This window comes from Budorcas taxicolor, chromosome 22 (assembly GCF_023091745.1).
Source record: "Budorcas taxicolor isolate Tak-1 chromosome 22, Takin1.1, whole genome shotgun sequence".
NCBI classification, from domain to species: Eukaryota; Metazoa; Chordata; class Mammalia; order Artiodactyla; family Bovidae; genus Budorcas; species Budorcas taxicolor.
In genome coordinates this window covers 36,025,686-36,045,816 of record NC_068931.1, presented here as the reverse complement: position 1 = coordinate 36,045,816, position 20,131 = coordinate 36,025,686, and the positions used below count along the sequence as shown (strand labels likewise).

Sequence of the window (20,131 nt, the reverse complement as noted above, 5' to 3'; positions counted from 1 at the left end):
CACTTTCATGCATTGGAGAAGGAAGTGGCAACCCACTCCAGTGTTCTTGCCTGGAGAATCCCAGGGACAACAGAGCCTGGTGGGCTGCCGTCTGTGGGGTCGCACAGAGTCGGACACAACTGAAGCGACTTAGCAGCAGCAGCATGGCTGATTCATGTTGAAGTTTGACAGAAAACAACAAAATTCTGTAAAGCAATTATCCTACATTAAAAAAATAAATTTTAAAAAAATGGAGTTGTTTTGTTTTTAAGTATCCTATAATCAGGTACACCCATACCCGACAGAAGTGTGAAATAAGTTCATTATCAGTGTGATAAGGAATTGCATCATGACCACGTGAGGAGGAGTATTTAGGCTTTTGGTAGAAAGCATGGCTGACACAATAACACCCTTGTTTTTACAGTGGGCCCACCTTTAGGAATCCCTACAGCAAGGAAATCCACTTACTGGGAAACCATCCATCAGTCCCAGTTATCCATTGGAAGGAGAGTGGGGAAAGATTTGGCTATCCTTGCAGGAATCATGCTGGGCTCCTGAGATGCCACAGTAGGTAGAAGAGGTGACTTCACAGCCTGGCATCTGCACAGGAAGGCCCTAGGCTCAGTTATTGATGATAACTTGACCCTTTTGTCAGTTGATTATTCAGTCATTTATTCACCAAAATCTATTAAGCCCATGCTGTGACAGGGTTTTTCCTAGTAGTTCAAATGATAAAGAATCTGCCTCCAATGTGGGAGACCTGAGTTCGATCCTTGGGTTGGGAAGATCCCTGGAGAAGGGAGTGGCAACCCACTCCAGTATTCTCATCTGGAGAATTCCATGGACAGAGGAGCCTGGTGGGCTACCGTCCTTGGGGTTGCAAAGAGTTGGACATGACTGAGTGACTAACACTTCTGTGACAGGCACCATTCTAGATACATGGAATTCATTGATGAAGTCAGTAAAAAATTTTTTGCTCATGGGATGTGTGATAACACCCACACATAAATGAGAATGACATCAGAGAGTAATATTAAAGTAGGACGATTTGGCACAGAGTGGCTGAGTGGTAGTCCAGACAGGCATCTCAGAGGTACCATACCTCCGCTGAGACCGGAATTAGGAGGAGTTGCCTAAAGAGCCGGAGGAACAGCATTCCAGGCTGAGGGGACAGCCAGTGAAGGGACCCTTTGGTCTTTCTCCTGGTGTGCTCCAGGAGTGGGGAGCAGGGTGGGCGAGGGGAGGGTGGAGCAGGTGGAAACGGAAGTTGAGTCCAGCATTTCCGGTCTTACCAGGGTTAACGCTCTGTCTTCTCTTCCCCGTCTCCCCCGCCCCCGCAGACGATTTTGCAGAGGAGGAGGAGGTACATTCCTTCGGTTACAAGCGGTTTGGTAAGTTCTAGCAAATCTTCGTTCCTTCTCTGTGCTCGATCTGGGAAATGGTAATGTGACTGTGGCCGGACCTTTGATGCACAAGAATATGCGTGGCTCTAAGGCCCAGTTCTGGTTGCATGTTGAGTTTCTGTATTAACAAGTAGGTGGTTTGTCACGAAATCGGTGGGTCGTGGGACAGGAGTTGCACCCAGGCGTGGTTGGGGAAGGGATGGGATGCTTAGGCAGCTCACCGAATACAAACCAGATGGCCTAACAGGCACAACATGGTGGGGAAGGTCAATCTGTGACAAGACGGGCGTTTATCTATTTTGAGATTTAGGAGACATCTTTTCTTTTTTTCCTCAAGGCCCATGCTCTTAACTTAGTCGTTGGTAAGGGAGAAGTGAGAGTAAGACTTTCTCCAGGAACCCATCTAAACACCAGTGCGCTATGGTAGGCTGAACACAGATACCCTCATTCTAAGCCCCAGAACATGAATGTGACCTTCTGTGGCAGAAAGCATTTTGCAGATGTGATTAAGTCAAGAGATTGAGAAGGGGATGTTATTCTGTATTATCTGGGTGGGCTCTAAATGTAGTCATAGGTATCCTTGTGAAAGGGAGGGAGAGGAAGATTTGACTGTGGAGAGAAGATGGGATGATGGGAACAGAGAGTGGTATGATGAGCACTGCAGAACGAGGAAGGGGCCACAACCCAAGGGATGCACGTGGCCACTAGCTGCTAAAAAAAGGCAAGGAAATAGATTTTCCATTCAGAGAACTTTGGTTCTCTGGTGGCAGCCCCGCCACCATCTTGACTTTGGCTGAGTGAAGCTCATCTCAGACTTTTGGCCTTTCAAACTAGAAGAGAAGACATCGGTGTTGTTTTAAGTCACCAGGTCTGCGGTGATCTGTCATGGCAGCCTCAGGAAACACATGCTAGCTCCTGGGTTCCTCGGCTGCTGTTCACGGATGGTCTTCTCTCTTTGACCACACTTTCCGGGTTCTGCAGTTTGGCATCGAACTGCCGATGAAAACATGACCAAAGTTCCAGAGACAGTTCAAAGGAACTGAGGTTTTTATATCCAGCATGTTTCTATGCCTTGGTTGGAGGAAATGAAGAAGAGTAGGGTAAAAAGGAATGAGAGAGAGTGTGCGTCTGTGAGAGAGAGAGAGAGAGAGAGAGAGAATATGAAAGAGAATAAATCTACTTCTTGTTGCTTAAAAACAAAAAATCCTGGCCGGACTTTGATTAACGTTAACATCCTCCAGCTGCTCTGGCTCTCTCACCGCTTTAGCATTTTTCCTTCTGGACATGCGCTTATGTATTTCTTTCTGGGAATAAAATAGGGTTTAATGTGGGAATGCAGTGGCATGGAGCCCATGGGCCCTCCATTCATGTGCTGACAGAGAGGCTCTGCCCACCATGCCCTCCCCTTTCCCCCACTACTGTTCTTTATCTGCACAATTACATGTTTCAGGATTAGTACCATGTGTCGGGCTGCTTTCCCATCGTGGGTTCATTGGAGGTCATCATAGGAGTGAAGAGGAAACAAGACATGATAAAGGAGAGGAAAAGCAAAACAAAAATTAAAAGTTAGAAATAAGGAGGAAAATAAAACTTATAGAAATAAGGCAGAATAAATATTGACATGCTCGTATATTTTAGAAATCAATAGATTGCAGATCTCTATGTGGAAATCAGTAGAAACATGAAGAGCCAAGAGAAAAGAGCGACCTGAAGAGAAATTTTATTTAAAATTTAGTGACTCTGTAACTAGCTAGATGGGCAGGGGTTTGATGGATGACACAAAAGCATTGTAAGTTGCTGAAGGGATTTAATTTACGGTGGTTAAGTGATGTGTGGAAACTGCAAACTGATGACTCAGAGGGGAGACGTGATAACAATGTACAAACACTGGAGAACGAGGGAGACATGGAGAGACTGATACCAAATGGCACTAGTAGAAGAACAGAGGGATGGAATGAAAATGAGAAACTTTGGAATGGACTGCGAGAGAGACATACAGAGTTTGACAGTTCTTGGGTTCAGTCGTTAGGCACAGTGCTGGATATCCAGCTTTGGGGTCAAGTAGAATTTGGAAGAGATATTGCAGTGATTTGTTCAGTTCAGTTCAGTCGCTCAGTCGTGTCCGACTCTTTGTGACCCCATGAATCGCAGCACGCCAGGCCTCCCTGTCCATCACCAACTCCCGGAGTTCACTCAGACTCACGTCCATCGAGTCAGTGATGCCATCCAGCCATCTCATCCTCTGTCGTCCCCTTCTCCTCCTGCCCCCAATCCCTACCAGCATCAGAGTCTTTTCCAATGAGTCAACTCTTTGCATGAGGTGGCCAAAGTACTGGAGCTTCAGCTTTAGCATCATTCCTTCCAAAGAAATCCCAGGGCTGATCTCCTTCAGAATGGACTGGTTGGATCTCCTTGCAGTCCAAGGGACTCTCAAGAGTCTTCTCCAACACCACAGTTCAAAAGCATTTGCATTGGCCTTTAATTTTATAGATAAGGAAGGTGAGGCCCAGGTAGATTAAGTCCTTGCCTCAGGCAGGTTAACTGGAGCTGAGTTGGATGCTGGGTCTTTGAACTCTCAGGCTAGCGTAGTTTTGCGGAAGGGCCAACAGTGAAGTTGAGGTTGACCTCTCAACTCCTGTGTTCTGGAAGCATCCCTGCTGTTCTGGAACCCTTAAGTGAGCGAAATACCCAATCTGGCCCCACCAGGGAGACCTTATCACTTTCACAGTGCCTGAAACTCTGCTGCTGCTAAGTCACTTCAGTCGTGTCCGACTCTGTGCGACCCCATAGACGGCAGCCCGCCAGGCTCCCCCGTCCCTGGGATTCTCCAGGCAAGAACACTGGAGTGAGTTGCCATTTCCTTCTCCAATGCAGGAAAGTGAAAAGTGAAAGTGAAGTCGCTCGGTCGTGTCTGACTCTTCGCGACCCCATGGAGTGCAGCCTACCAGGCTCCTCCGTCCATGGGATTCTCCAGGCAGGAGTACTGGAGTCGGGTGCCACTGCCTTCTCCGGCCTGAAACTCTAGACCCGGTTTTATAGACAGTAAATGGGTTTTTGGGCTTCCCAGGTGGCTCAGTGGTAAAGAGCCGGCCTGCTAATGCAGGAAAGGCGGGTTCCATCCGGGGGTCAGGAAGATCCCCTGAAAAAGGCAATGGCAACCTTCTTTAGTATGCTTGCCTAAAAAAATCCAGAGGATAGAGGAGCCTAGCAGGCTACAGTCCATGGGGTAGTTGTTGGACAAAGAGTTGGACACAACTGAGCAGCTAAGCATGCATGGAAATGGGTTTTTAGTTCCTAAGTGGCTGTGGCTGATCATTGAAAGCAGCAGAACCGAAGAACCCATGCCTTCAGATATGATTCAATTTTAACCATGAAAGGAAGACAAAGTTGGTGAAAGATGGTGAGTGGGAGGTGTCCAGAGACCAGGCGGTCCTGTTGGCCCTGCCCCTACTTACTGTTGTGACTTGGGACCAGACACTTCCACTCTGTGGGTCTCAGATGCTGCATCTGCCCGCTGGGTGGAGTGACACCTGCCACGGTGGTAAATCCACCTCCCAAACCTTTGGTGAGACTAAGAAGGATACTAGATGGACAAGTGCTTTGAACCTGCAGTGCTATGTAATCAAAGATGGTGTTATCACTTGCCTGGGATTTGGGGCTGTCATCACTTTCTGGACGTTTTAATCCAGCTGCTGCAGAATATGGGCTTCCCTGGTGGCTCAGACGGTAAAGAATTTGCCTGCAGTGTGGGAGACCTGAGTTCGATCCTTGGGTTGAGAAGATCCTCTGGAAAAGGAAATGACAACCCACTCCAGTATTCTTGCCTGGAGAATCCCATGGCCAGAGGAGCCTGGTAAGCTACAGTCCATGGGGTCACAAAGAGTCAGACACCACTGAGCAACTAAGCACACGCTGCATAATGTGGAAATGTAACAGGTCTGAAATCTCATTCCTGTAAAGACGTGAAGATGAGCATGGTAGTATCGTTGGCTTTTATTTTTGCAAAAGAGACTGATAACCTAAGCGTGCATGTGTGCTAAGTCACTTCAGTTGTATTTGACTCTGTGCATAAGGGTTAGTTATTGTCTAATTTTGGAGAAGGAAATTGCAACCACTCCAGTATTCTTGCTTGGAGAATTCCATGGAAAGAGGAGCCTGGAGAGCTACAGTCCATGGGGTCACAAAGAGTCGGATACGACTAAACCACTAACAAACGTTGTCTAATTTTAGGTAAGTCTTGTTTGTGTAAATACAGTGGTTAAAACCTGACTTTAGACTGTAGATGAACCAGGGATTAATTATTTGCAGGATGTAGGGGCTACTGTTTTAGCAAATTGTTATCTGGTAGCTTGCTTCCAAAATTATTTATGTATATTTATTCAGAAACATTTGCTACATAAAGATAAGGCTTGTTTACATAATAATATCATACTTTTTCAAATTCAGTACAGAATTATAATAGCAAAATGGGTGATCATCTCCAATAATCTCATATGTGATGGTATTATTTTGGAATGGTCATCCCTTGTCTATTCAAGGATTCATTGTCACATTTTGGTTTCAACCCTGCTTCTGTTTTTCTTCCATATGTCTTCATGTCCTGGTTTGTTAGCCCCTTCCCCAAAGTTCTGGGCAGGTGTCTAGAGAAGAGATTGATTTAAGTCTGATGGGTTTGCCACTTATCTGCTCCTCTGATGAAAGCTCCAATGAGGGGAAGCTTTGAAAGGTTAATGAAGTGAGCATTTTCAAATTTTCATCAGGTTCTGTGGGGCAGTGTTTCTTGGCCTCAGTGTGCAGAGCTAATTAATTTGGGATGTAACTATAGTTACAGCTTGGCAGGATTCATTCTCTGGAACATTAGGTACCAGTATATCAGGTTTTATTTTCTATGGCTAGAACATGATATATATTACAATGATATCTTTCTACTTATTTCCCAGTTACTGTTTTCTTCAAAAATATCACATGGTGGCTCTAGGACCTTTAATTATTATAGTTCACAGAAAAAGAAAGAGAATTTGCTCCTACTCTACAGGAAAAATATGAATTCATAAAATTTGGAATTTTCAGCACGTTGGTCCAAAAATAGCTTCTGAAACCTTCTGATTAGTCATGTGATTAACACGAGTGCATTCAAGTTTAAAAGTTTTTTTTCCCATTAAAATGATAGAGTAGGAGGGAAGAAGAATGTCGTTTCAGCTCCAAGGAATAAGTGAATCCCAGTTCCATAGAAATAGAGACGTGGGAAAAGGGGTGAGTTCCTGATCCTGCTTTAACCCACATTAGAAATGATCATAACAAATCCAGCTCACATTTGTGTATCACTTTCATCTTTTCAAAGAGCGTACTGATGTAGTTTTCCTTCACCAGGACTCCCTGAGGCTAACAGGCCAGGCATCATCTTTCCTATTTAATGGCTGTTTGTCCTCGTCTCTGGAGGCAGGACGGTGCAATGGTTGGGTGTGTGGATGCTGGAACCAGGTGGGTGGTTCTGGATCTGAGTTTCAACACTCACCAACTGTGTGACCTTGGGCAGATGCTTGTCCAAAGCTGTAAAGTCTGATTCATCACCTGTAAAATTTGGGTTATCACAGGCCAACTCCATCAGGCTGATGTGGAGTTAAATATGCCTCTGGATACAATGGAATAGTACTTAGCCATAAAAAGGCATGAAATTGTGCCATTTGCAGAGATGTGGGTAGGCTGGAGACTGTCTTATAGACCTCAAGAGTGTCATATGGACTGTCATACAAAGTGGAAAAACTTCTCTTTTGAAGTTTTCGAAAGAAAAACATATTGTATGATATTGCTTATATGTGGAATCTAGAAAAATTGTACAGATGAGCTTATTTGCAAAGCAGAAATAGAGACACAGATGTAGAGAACACTTATGGATACCAAGGGGGAAGTGGGGGATGTGGGATGGATTGGGAGATTGGGACTGACGTACATACATTACTGTGTTTAAAATGGGCTTCCTAGGTGCGCTAGTGGTAAGGAAACTGCCTGCCAGTGCACGGTTGGGAAGATCCCCTGGAGGAGGAAATGGCAACCCACTCCAGTATTCTTGCCTAGAGAATCCCATGGACAGAGGAACCTGGTGGGCCACAGTCCATGGACTCGCAGAGTCAGACACGACTGAACAACTAACACTTTCACTTTTGCCCCTTTTCTGTGCTGGGCATAAGTGGGGCGCCAAGGCTGACTTTGTTCCATTGGTTGCATCAGGTTTTCTCGTGTTATCTCTGGAATAGGACCTGGTATAATAATAGGGTTTCAGAAGTTATACTGATAAAGAAGTCAGAGCTGCGTGGTTCCTTCCGCCTTGAATGTCATGACTATGAGCATCTGGGGACAGCTGGAAATATTTGTTGTTTGAAATATTTGTTGTTTGTGCTTGACAAACAAAGCTTTGGCCAAGATGCATGCTTCCTTGGGGCTCAGTTATAGGGAGCATTAATAGCTGTGAGAGAAAAGATTGCAAAAATGGCAAACTGAGAAATAGCAATAAGTACAAGGAAGCATATGCTATGGAGAGGAACTCAAGTCTTTCCTAAAAACTAAGTGGAAAAATTCTCAGAGAACTACTGAAAAATTACAGAGGGGTAACAGTCCAAAATGGGTTTGCTGATGGCTCAGTGGCTAAGACTCTGCACTCCCAATGCAGGGGCCCCAGGTTCGATCCCTGGTCAGGGAACTAGATCCCATATGTTGTAACTCAGAGTTCACATGCAGCACAGCCAAATAAATCAATTAAAGACAACACCCCCCCCCCAACCAAACAAAAAGGGGTACCAGTTGCCTTTCCCTAAGTATATTTACCAGACTCTGTTCTTGAATTTTTTCAAGAAAAAGTGAGTTTTGTTTACCCGCAACTTCACAGACCTCCCTCTACCTGTAGTTTCACATAGGCTGGTCTTCCTCTTTTCCTTTCTTTCCTAGGACAATAATTTCGGATGAGCAAGAATATTTTTAACAGTTTAATCTGCACAGGGCAGGCATGTGAGAGCAGCCTGAGAGATCTGTGTAGAATACAAGAACCCAGGCCCAAGGAAATGGCAACCCACTCCAATACTCTCGCCTGGAGAACCCCACGGACAGAGGAGCCCAGCGGGCCGTAGTCCATGGGGTTGCAAAGAGATGGACACGACTGAAGGGACTTAGCATGCATGCACTGCCCCAGAATGCTTCCCTTACTCTGCTCCTTTTTTTCATCATCACCCCACCCCAAACCACCCTTCAACAAGATAACACATGAAACTTCCAATCAGCGGCTCTTGTTAAATCATGGAGCTGTCTTTGCAAGAGGGCTTGAGGCACTGAATGTCTAAAAGGACAGAGGGCCACTTTGGTCTTCTGAAAAACAGCAGCACAGATATACTTAGCCAGCTAGCCAGAAAGAAGTTTGCTTTCTGAAGCACGTGGCGAGTTTCTGCTTTTGGTGGAGAGAAGAAGGTTGCAAGAGTTTACCAAGAAGATGCTGAATTATCTCAGGGAAGCTGCTCAAGATAAACACTTGGCTGCCTCCACTTCTGGTTGTTTGGGCTCGGGGACCAGGCTGCCTGTCTCTGCTCTCCCGGGACTGTTCCCAGAAGCCTGGCTGCATCTTTAGATCTGAAGAAGGCGCTGCTTTGAAGTCGTCCACCTCCAGTAAAAAGAAGGGATCTAGCATTCCTCTCAGCACAGACCAGCGGAGTTCACCCCTTTCCCTGATAAGAATGCCAGGAATTTCCATCATTTCCTGTAGGGAATGGCTAAAGGAGCCCAGCATGAGGCTATCCTTTCAACGGCACCTTTTCCAAACATCTCTAAATGGAAAGGGTACAACTGCAGGCAAAGCGCTGACCCTGGCCAGAGATAAGTGATGATCGATGGGAGATGAGCATGGTGTCCCTGCAGGGTTCCTCTTCAAAGCAGTTTGCCTCCCTGAGTGGCAGAGTCTTCTTTATGTGGCTTTGCAAGTCCTGATGGAGTTGATATTTCTGATTTTATAAGAATTTGGAGTCAAATGGCATGTGGAGAAGTGGACACAGCAAAGAGATTCAGAATAATTCACCTGGCCCCTCTCTCCCCCGCCCCTCACTTCTAGGAAATCATCAGGGTTCCTGAGACCTGAGAAAAGGTTTTCTGGCTATCATTTCTTTTCAATAATCTGAGGTTTCCTAATTTTTTAAAAAAATTATTTATTTTTTAATTGAAGGATAATTGCTTTACCAAATTTTGTTGTTTTCTGTCACACTTCAGCATGAATCAGCCATAGGTATGCATATATCCCCTCCCTTTTGAACCTCCCTCCCCTGCACCCCCAGGTTGATACAGAGCCCCTGTTTGAGTTTCCTGAGCCATGCAGCAAATTCCCGTTGGCTATCTATTTTACATATGGTAATACTCTCTCCATGCATCTCACCCTCTCCTCCCCTCTCCCCTATTTTTAGGGTTAGAGATGATACTCACAATCTCCCCTGCCAACAATGTTCGCTCAAGTTTCACCTCTTTCCTTCCCATCGAGAACTCCTCGGTGCGTGACTCAGATCTTCCCTGCCTCATCTTTCGTTTTCTGTTTTTAAGTTTATTTCACTTGTTTATTTAGCTGTGTTGGGTCTTAGTTGTGTCATGCGGGATCTTTCGTTGCGGCATGCGGACTCTCCAATTCCAGTGTGCAGGCTCAGTAGCTGCTGCGTGCAGGCTTCATTGCCCCAAAGCATGGGGGAATCTTAATAGTTCCCTGACCAGGATTTGAACCTGCGTCCCTGCGTTGCCAGGCAGATTTTTAACCACTAGACCGCTAAAGATGTCCCCCTGCTTCATCTGTCTTGCTCATCAGTAAAAATTCATTCAACACCATATTCCTGCATGCTTATGACTTTTTTTTTCTATTTTCATGGGAAAGAAATCATCAAGCATCTTTTCTTGCATATGCTTTCTTGAATATGTGTCAGTGGGTTTCCACTCATTAGTTCTTTTAATTCTCCCAGAAATCCTTTGAGAATTACCTGCCAATAAGGAAACTGAGGCTGAGGGGCATTGCCCACGTCCGAGTTCAACTTGACTTCAATCCCACTGTTCTTGCCCGCAAGTATGTCCCTTCTCAGAGGATCCCAAGATTTTGGTGGGAAAATACCTGATTGAATCTGCCTGCCAATGCAAGAGATGTGGGTTTGATTCCTGGGTAGAGAAGATTCCTTGGAGGAAGAAATCGCAACACATTCCAGTATTCTTGCCTGGAGAATCCCATGGACAGAGGAGCCTGGTGGCCTCCAGTTTACGGAGTCACAAAGAGTCAGACAGGACTGAGCAACTGAGCACACACATGTCACAATTTTATAAGATGCAGAACTTGAATATTTGAGTGCTGAAATTGTCAGCCATTCTAAGTGTAATTCTTTTCTCCCTTTTCTGGTTTTCATTCACTTGTGAATCCTGGTAAGAGGGTGGGAAAAGAGAGGAGAGGGAATCATTTGTTTTTCCTACCACTGGGTTGAAGCTGAAAATAGTTTGCTTTTATTTTTTGGAAAAGTTAAAAAAAAAATCTGCTCAACCATTTTTCTGTTAAGACAGCATGAAGACATTAGGTTGATTCCAATGTTTAGTGGCTGGGGGTTGGGTGGGAAAGAGTTACTCCTTTTGGTAGCGACTCCAAGCAACTTAAAACAGATGAAGGTTGCAACTTTCCTTGAAAGTTTCAAGTTGTTAATTTGGGAGGTGCCCTGGGAAAGGGAAAGATTCCCTAGAGATTTGGATGGAAGACTGCGATCCTCAGCAAAGTTGTGGATTAGTGTGACTTTTTTCTGTCTCACCTTCCTTCCTGGTATCCTTGGTGTTCAGGACAGTGGCCAGTTAGGAAGTGGGGCTTTGTGCCTTCCCAACAAGTGGAAACCTCACTTTGCTCATCTGTGAAATGGGAATGACAAGAATACCTTCTGGATTGCAAAACCTATACATCGCATACACATGGGGTCAGGTGAATGGCAGGTCTGCCATTACTGCTGAGCACCCTCAGGCCTCATGCTCTTTTCTCCCTTTCCAGCTTCCATGGTCTTGCATAGCCTTGCATAGCCTCCGCTCCCCTTTGTGTGCCGTCTGCCTAGTCGCTCAGTCATGTCCCACTCTTTGCGACCCCATGGACTGTAACCCTTGCAGCTCCTCTCTCCATGGGGATTCTCCGGGCAGGAATGCTGGAGTCCGTTGCCATGCCTTCCTCCAGGGGATCTTCCCAACCCAGGGATTGAATCCAGGTCTCCCACATTGCAGGCAAATTCTTTACCATCCATCTGAGCTACTAGGGAAGCCCAAGAATCCTGGAACAGGTAGCCTATCCCTTCTCCAGGATTAGCAATCCCTTCTCCAGGGGTTCTTCCCGACCCAGGAATCAAACCGGGGTCTCCTGCACTGCAGGCGGATTCTTTACCAGCTGAGCTACCAGGGAAGGTCTCCATTTTCTGATCGTCCCATCTACCCTCCCTCTATTGAAATCTGATAGTTACCAAGGGGTAAAGACTGGGGGAGGAATAAATTGGAGGATTGGAATTGACATATACACACTACTGTATATAAAATAGATAATAACCTGCTGTGTAGCACAGGGAACACTGCTCAATATAATGACCTATGTGGGAATAGAATCTTAAAAAGTGGATATATGTGTGTATATATATATAACTGGATCACTTTGCTGTATGGTAAAAACTCACATAACATTGTAAACAAACTCTACGCCAATAAAAAATAATTTTAAGAATTAAAATACAGAGCCTGTCCGAGGGGAAACAAAAGAAATCTTGCTACCCTTACTTCTGCATTCTCTGTCCTGCACTGGGGCCATCTTTTGTTGGGAATATCAAAAGAGTCTGTTTTCTTGCAGGGCTTTTCTTTTCTTTTTTAAATTGAAAGGCTTGGTGGCCGCCAGCAAAGAATATATTTGAAGGAAGGTGGGGCACATAGTGGAGTAGGGTAGGGTGGGGTGGTTAATAGCAACTTTCATGGAAGTAGTGTAGCAGCTTCCTAGCTGAGGGACTGTACCCCAAAGCCAGTGGCCTGGCTCAGCTTCCAGCTTTGCCACTTACCCACTCATGAGATAGCCTCAGGCCAGTTAACCTCCCAAGGCTTCTGTGTGCTTGTCTAAAAGATGGGGGTAATTATAGTATCTGCCTGTCGGGCTGTCCTGAGAACTCAAGGAGTTAGAGCAGAACCTTGCTTATGGAAAGATACAAATGGTGCATCATGAATGGTTATAATGAATGGGACATAAATGGTTACAAGGTGGCTGTGGCCATTCCAGATGAGTGACAGTCTTGGGTTCTTGTGTCTTTTTGGAATCAGGGAAGCTTTCCCAGAAGCCCTTCATAGACTTTCCCTTGTGTGTCACTGGCCAACACTGAGTCAGTCTTTTCATAAATCAGTTACAGACAAAGGGACTGACTGGCTCTGGGTGGCTTGGGCTCATCAGTTGGGTGCAATGTATGATGAGGAATTAAGGAATTAACACTCTGGCCACTGTTATTATGTACAAATTAATATCCATAATATAGACCATTATAAATACATAGTATGTATATTATATTGTAACATGTAATATTATTATATTTGGGCTTCCCTGGTGGCTCAGCGGTTAAGAACCCACCTGCCAATGTAGGAGTCACAAGAGACGAGGGTTAGATCCTTGGGTTGGGAAGATCCCCTGGAGAAGGACACGGCAACCCAGTCCAGTATTCTTGCCTGGAGAATCCCATGTACAGAGGAGCCTGACAGGCGTCACAAAAGAGTCGGATCAGGACTTTGTGACTAAATTATAACAAGCTGTTATGTTTGGAATTTAATATTAAATTATTCAATGAATGCTTAATTATTAAATAATATAATTTAAGTATAATCTGATCCATTCTTATTTATAATTTGTTCCACTTATAAAATTATTATGTTTTATGTAACACATTGAAAATTCAGTTTATTCACAAAATAGCTGTAAGTTTCCTTTTATGATTTGGAATTTTGTTATAAATGGAGTTGCCAGGTGCTGAACTCTCAAGTACCAAGAGTTCTTAGTTTTTGACCGTTTATAAAAAAGAGAAAGTTTCAAAAGACAGGAGATCAGTATGATAGAGAAGGAAATGAATAAATGAGTGAACAAAAGTTACTTTGCTTTCTGGGAACTTAACCTTCTCAGTAGTGTTCAGCAGATTTGGAAGAAACTTTTTTTTTTTTGAAGAGGAACTTGAAAAAAGAAAAAAAAAAGGAGAAAGTCCCAAATCTCAGTGAGTACAACTCTTACCACAGGAAGCATTGTGAAATTGGTCTTCTGTTCTGAGTCATAACTATAAACATTTTCTGCTTCTTCTGATATTTCATTTTTATCCTTTTATAAGTTTTAGAAAACTGACATTTGGCCCTGATTGAAATAGTCTCCTCTTTTATAACTGGGCTGGTTTTTCTTCATTGGTATAAATATTTCCATACACAGATCAATTTCTTTCACATACTGCAAAAGATAAAGGATTTTAGACTTGTCAGGAAAACAGGAGAATGGAACTAGAGCTCTCCAAAAGTTCTGGCAAATATCCAGACTACATTCTTATTCCAAATGCCTAAAGATGCCCTCTCTTTGCTAATATTTGAAATAATCTTTCTAACATGTCCTTTTTGTTCCATGAAGCAGGGAAATGCTTTGGTAAAATCATTGCTGACATTTTCAGTTTTGAATCTTCAATCTAAGCTCAAGCATTCAAAGCCGTATAAATGAGAGGGAGCCATATTCTTTCCCTTTAGGTTTTATTTTGTACATGTAAAAGGACGTCCTTGTGGCATCTCACATTTAATACTTGATGGGAGCCATTTGACAAGGAGCTTCAAGGTATATTGATTGCTCTGCCTCACGTTTTACATAAAGTCTGCTGTTGACTCACTTTTGGAAACAATTGAGAAGAAACTGAAATGCTTCACAGAGTGAGAAGCACTCACTGGTGCCACCTGTGTGCCATGAACTGGGGCGCAAAGATAAATAAACAAGGTCTCTGCTCTTGAACCTTTCATTCTTTATCACCAACATTTATAATTCATTTAAAAAAATTCTGGAAAACAATAGATATGAAAGTCACTATGAAAACAAATTTTTCTCCTAAAAATGTTTATACTAGGAATGGCCCAGTTGCTAAGCCTCATCAAAGGCTCCTCCAAAAAGCATCATAAAGTAGATATAGAACAGAGGGCTGCTACTTTATGATGGAAGTGATGTAAAATGGGGTGTCACCGATTTACCCATAAATGCTGCAGGGGACATGAAAAAAGAGAGTAAAACAGGTGGGGAACAGGGCTGGGAGGGGGAAAGCCACTGGCCCAGGGAAAAGGTGAGTGACACATGGATGGACTCTAGGGAAGAGATTCAAGCAGGGAATGCTGGCCTTAAGCAGTGCCCCCTTTCTGGGAAATGTTTGCAGTTTGGGAGATTTGCTAAGAAACTTAAGTGAGCAGGACTCCTTGGAAAACATCATTCTCAGTCAAAGGGGAATGAAAGTGATGTGACATTTATTAACCACCCATACTGTGCTGGGCATCACGCACAGTAAAGAAGGAAGACGTGACCTTTTCCCTTTGGGAATTTTCAAGTGTAATGAAAAGCAGACAGTTTTCAACAAGAGTGTTGGCATAAAAGAAAAGTATCAGCCATCCCTAGGCATTGCTTCCTCTCCTACCCGTGGAATTTCCAAAGCACAATAGAGGATACCACGTGCCAGATGGAGTGCCAGCCGCCTTGGCTTTCTGCTGATCTAAGTTCAGTAATGGGCAAGACTTCGGTGGTTTCCGGATGAGCTTAGGGGTACTCCTTCATGCCCGGCCCTCCCATCTGTACACAGGAAGAAGGCGTACATGGATGGAGTCCCTGTCCTCTGCCCCCAAGAAAAGGTTCACGACGAGGTGTGAGAACCTGTTTGGTATAAGCCTGTGAGAGTAGGTTGGAAAGTAATTTCCGTCTCCAGATGGTGTTCATGCCATGGACCCAGTTGTCACCAGACTGCGGCCATGTGAATCTGCTCTGCTTATTAACTGCAGCTCTATGTGTTTAAAACACAATTCAGAAAGTGTGGAGTAAAATAACTTGGTTTAGCTTCTTTCACTATTTGTTCCACATTTTGTGGGGGGAGGCTGCACTGCATTTCATGTGGCGATCTTGGTTCCCCAACCAGGAGTGGAACCCACCCTGCCCCTACAGTGGAAGCACTGAGTCTTAACCACTGGACTGCCAGACAAGTCCCATATGTGTTCCCCTTTTGATGGACCAAAATGTACCTCCTATAAACAGTGACTAAGGATCAGAGGGCCTGAGAGACCTTCAACATGTAAATTTCTGCCACTAAATCTTCATTTGCTTGATACGGAATGAAGGATAACAAGAATACGCAAGTGAGAGGGCACCTTGAAGATTAATTAATGGAAGTGAAATGCTTAGCACAATGCCTGACCCTTAGAAGCTGTTCCATAAGTGCATATCAGTGAAAGAGAACCAGATTTTTTTGAAAAGTGAGTTCAGTACTTCTCTTGAACTCCTTTTGCTCTCTGTTTACACACACACACGGACACACATCTGTATATGCTCTGTGTGTGTGCTCGTGTGTATCCATCACTGGGTATTTGATGAGTTCTGAACTCGAAGCATGGACATCAGTACTGCAGTCTTTCCTGCAGTTAACTAACTGTGAATTTTGCAAAATGATGTAAACTTTCTGGCTCTCAAATAAGCTCTTTTAAAAGGAAGAAGGTTTTGAAGTAGGTGATTTCAGAGACTTCTTTAGGCCTTATCGTGTTATGGGTTTGCATCTGTAATGGGATCCAAGACTCTTTTCTGCTTCTACATGTGATTTTTAAAATATATATATATATATATATTATTTTTCACCCTTCCTTTTACGTACTCCAACAGTTGGTATAAGTATCTTGATGTCCTCATTTCAGGGGCTTTCCTGGTGGCTGAGCAGTAAAGAATCTGCCTGCCAATGCAGGAGACCTAAGAGATAGGGGTTCGATCCCTAGGTCGGGAAGATCCCCTGGAGGAGGGCACAGCAACCCACTCCAGTGTTCTTGCCTGGAGAATCCCATGGACAGAGGAGCCCAGTGGGCTACAGTCCATGGGGTCACAAAGAGACGGACGCAACTTAGTGACTAAACAACGAAAACAACAGCCCTTATTTCAGACATATTTCCCCCAGATATCTGATACAAAATTTAGCAAAATTGGCAGATGGAAAACTATCTTCTCTTCTCATTAGTTTTGTTCCTTATATCAGTGATCTCATGATTATTGGGGTTGCCATTTGGTTGTATGTTCCTTTCATGTAGCTTTAGATGTATTGAAGCATTTTCTAGGCTTGAGTGTTTTGAACTCACTTGATTCTAGATTTCTACACTCCGAAAGGGAAGATTCTATTCCCTCCAAGCTTCATAGAATCAGTGGGTAATTATTCAAATACATGTGTCTGCAAATTTAATAAGGAGCATAATGTTTCCATTAATAATCCCCAAGAAAAATTGGCAGTTTCTCTCAATTCAGTGATCTGTTTATACTTATCATAGTATGAAATTTTTCATTGTGCTTCTTATATTAATGAAAGACATATTGAATGGGAACATAAATCTACTAGGTATCAACAAATGAAAAGCATCTCTTTAGCCATGTCCCTTATTGGGAAGAAGGCCTACCAGGAGCTGTGACTTTCTCACTTTTTTGGGTTACTGATGAAGTATTAGAATATACCACCCCCAAAAAAAGAAAAAAAAAAGAGCAAGAGAGAGAGTACCAGGTGGTCTTGTGTGTCTTGGGGCTTTTTTCCTTCTTCTAAGATAATGTTTATATGAAGTGGGAGCATGTATATTTAAAAAGCCTGTGAGCTAGACTTTTTCCCCTGCTGGGAAATTATTAGGTCGGTTCTGTATTTTACGGTTCTCTGCCTGTAAAATAGTTAACCTCTCTTTGAAAATTCAAATGAAGTTAAAAGACACTTGCTCCTTGGAAAGAAAGCTATGACAAACCCAAACAGCATATTAAAAAGCAAAGACATCACTTTGCTGACAAAGGTCTGCATAGTCAAAGCTATGGTTTTTCCAGTAGTCACATATGGATGTGAGAGTTGGACCACAAAGAAGGCTGAGTGCCAAAAAATCAATGCCTTTGAATTGTGGTGCTGAAGACTCTTGAGAGTCCCTTGGACAGCAAGGAAATTAAACCAGTCAGTCTTAAAGGAAATCAATCCTGAATATTCGTTGGAAGGACTGAAGCTGAAGCTCCAATACTTTGGCCACCTGATGTGAAGAGCCAACTCACTGGAAAAGATCCTGATGCTGGGAAAGATTGAAGGCAGGAGGAGAAGAAGATGGCAGAAGATGAGACTGTTAGATAGCATCACTGACTCAGTGGACATGAATTGGAACAAACTCTGGGAGATAGTGAAGGACAGGGAAGCCTGGCATGCTACAGTTCATGGAATTGCAAGAAATTGGACACTACTTAGTGACTGAGCAAAAACAACAGCATTTAAATAAAGGAAAGAAGAAAGGAAGGAAGGAAAGACGGAAGAATATTGCATTTTTTTCCTGTTTATGATTGCAAACACCTAGAAATGGTAGATTTAGATAAATTTAGTCTTTTTTTTTCCACCTGCTAGGCATGTGTGTGGATTTAGGTACATAGCTGGTGACTCGAAAGATTTGGGGTTCCTGGGGCTGAAAGAAGAAAAAGCCACAGGGGGAGAGAGAGAGAAAGCTGGCTGGAGATGGGGGTTCAGGCAATTGGATTTCGTTCTCAAAAACTGAATCACAAGAAGAAGGGAGTGAGCAAATCCTTGCATCCCTATCGTTTCTTACCTTTCAAAGATGTCTTTTTTCCTTATCATGGTGTAAGTTCAGCAGAGACAAAGATAGTGTCTGTTTTGTTCATCACTGACTTAGGACGGGCCTCGGCTCCACAAGTATTTGAGAAAGGAAGAGTAATATGCTTTGGTGCTTAGACTGTGTGTTTTACTCAGGGGATTTTCTTAAATCTTACAGAAGCTCTTGACCTGGTGGGTTATGTCCCTGATGGTGCCTGTGTGTGCACCAAGAACATTTTCCAGAGTTGAATTCTGGGGAGGCAGAGGTGTGGACCCCACATCCAGCAGCCAGTCATGCAGAGACTCAAAGCCAGGACAGGTGCATGGAGGGGATTAGGGCTGAGAGGAGGAAGACCAACTAGAGCTGACACTGGGTGGTTGGGGGGGGGGGGGGTCTCGTAGGAGGAGACACTGACCTGAGTCTACCTGAGGGGCCCACATCCTTGTTTGCTTCTTCAGAAAGGCCCTGGGAAAGTTTTTGGCTTCATCTGAATTTCTTCTGTGCTTACATCGAGTTAAGATCACAGAGCTCTTGTGAAGTACAGATACGTACACTTGGCCGTTGTAGAGAGGAAGATGGTAGACTCACAGTACGATGGGTCACAAGATGATTTTTGGTTTTGCAGAACATATAAAAGTAATGTCTACCCTACACTGTAGTCTGTTCAGTGTGTGATAGCATTATGTCTAAAAAGAAAAACCATGATACATACCTTAACTTAGAAATATTGCTAAAAAACACTAACCATCATCTGACAATGCAGGATGCCACAATTACCAATTGGGAAGCATGCACAGACACACACACACACGCAAAAGCAAGGTACGCCTGGCAGGAGATGCAGGTTTGATCCCTGGGTTGGCAAGATCCCCTGGAGAAGGAAATGGCAACCCACTCTAGTATTCTTGCTTGCAAAATTCCATGGATAGAGGGGCCTGGCAGGCTACAGTCCATGGGGTTGCAAAGAGTCAGACATGACTGAGCAACTCAGCATGCCTGAAGGATTCAGAATAGTAAGTCATGGTCTCTGCTGTCAGGATGACACGGTCAAGTGAAGAGGACAAGAAGTTGCACTCACATGAAACAATAGTGAACAGTCCCAGCTGGTATATCCTAGAGGTTTGTGCCAAAGATGAGTCCAGACCAGGCGAAATCAGGAAAGGAAAATGAAAATCATTGCTGTGGTCTGGGGTTCTGGGTGAAGAGAGGCAGAAATTAGCTCAGGGATGTGCCTGTGGGAATGGGCAGAAAAGGTCTCCAGGCAGGGAAAGAGGAAACCTTCCTGCCCAGAGCTGGGGTGGCTTGTTGGATGGTGGGGTGGAAGATGGGCCAGACTGAAAACTAGGGAGAAGAATTTAAATTTGATCCGATTAAAAGTAATTGGTCTTGGACTTCCCTGGTGGCTGGCTGGTAAAGAATCCTCCTGCCAATGCAGAAGACGCAGGTTCAATTCCTGGTCCATGAAGATCCCACATGCCACGGAGCCACTAAGCCCGTGTTCCTCAACTATCGGGCCTGTGCCCTAGAGACTGGGAGTCACAACTACTGAAGCCCACGCACCACAGAGCCAGTGCTCTGCTACAAGAGAAGCCGCCACAATGAGAAGCCTGCGCACCGCAACTGGACAGTTAGCCCTTGTTTGTCACAACTAGAGAAAAGCCTGGGGAGCAACAAATAAAAAATAAAAAAAATAGTAAAAACAAATAAAGTGATCGGTCTCAAAGTGTTTTAACAGAACCATCTGAGTAAGAGAAGAAGTATGGAGTGCGACCAACGTGCTGTTATTACCTAGTTTTACACAAAAAGAGGAAAAAGTGGAATTTACGAGGGAGGGGGAGTGAGCTGATACTGTGCTCCTGACATGAGAATGAAGTGAGAGAGTCGCTGTGATCTGT

The 20,131-nt window shown here is 44.0% G+C and overlaps 1 protein-coding gene across 1 annotated transcript in view; it reads left to right on the top strand.

Moving 5' to 3' along the window:
• COLEC12 (collectin subfamily member 12) overlaps positions 1-20,131 on the top strand; it is a 178,751-nt gene that overhangs the window by 15,218 nt on the left and 143,402 nt on the right. The window contains exon 2 of the mRNA XM_052660411.1: positions 1,320-1,370. Within this exon, the coding sequence (XP_052516371.1) occupies positions 1,320-1,370 (51 nt within the window). The remainder of the gene's footprint in view (positions 1-1,319; positions 1,371-20,131) is intronic.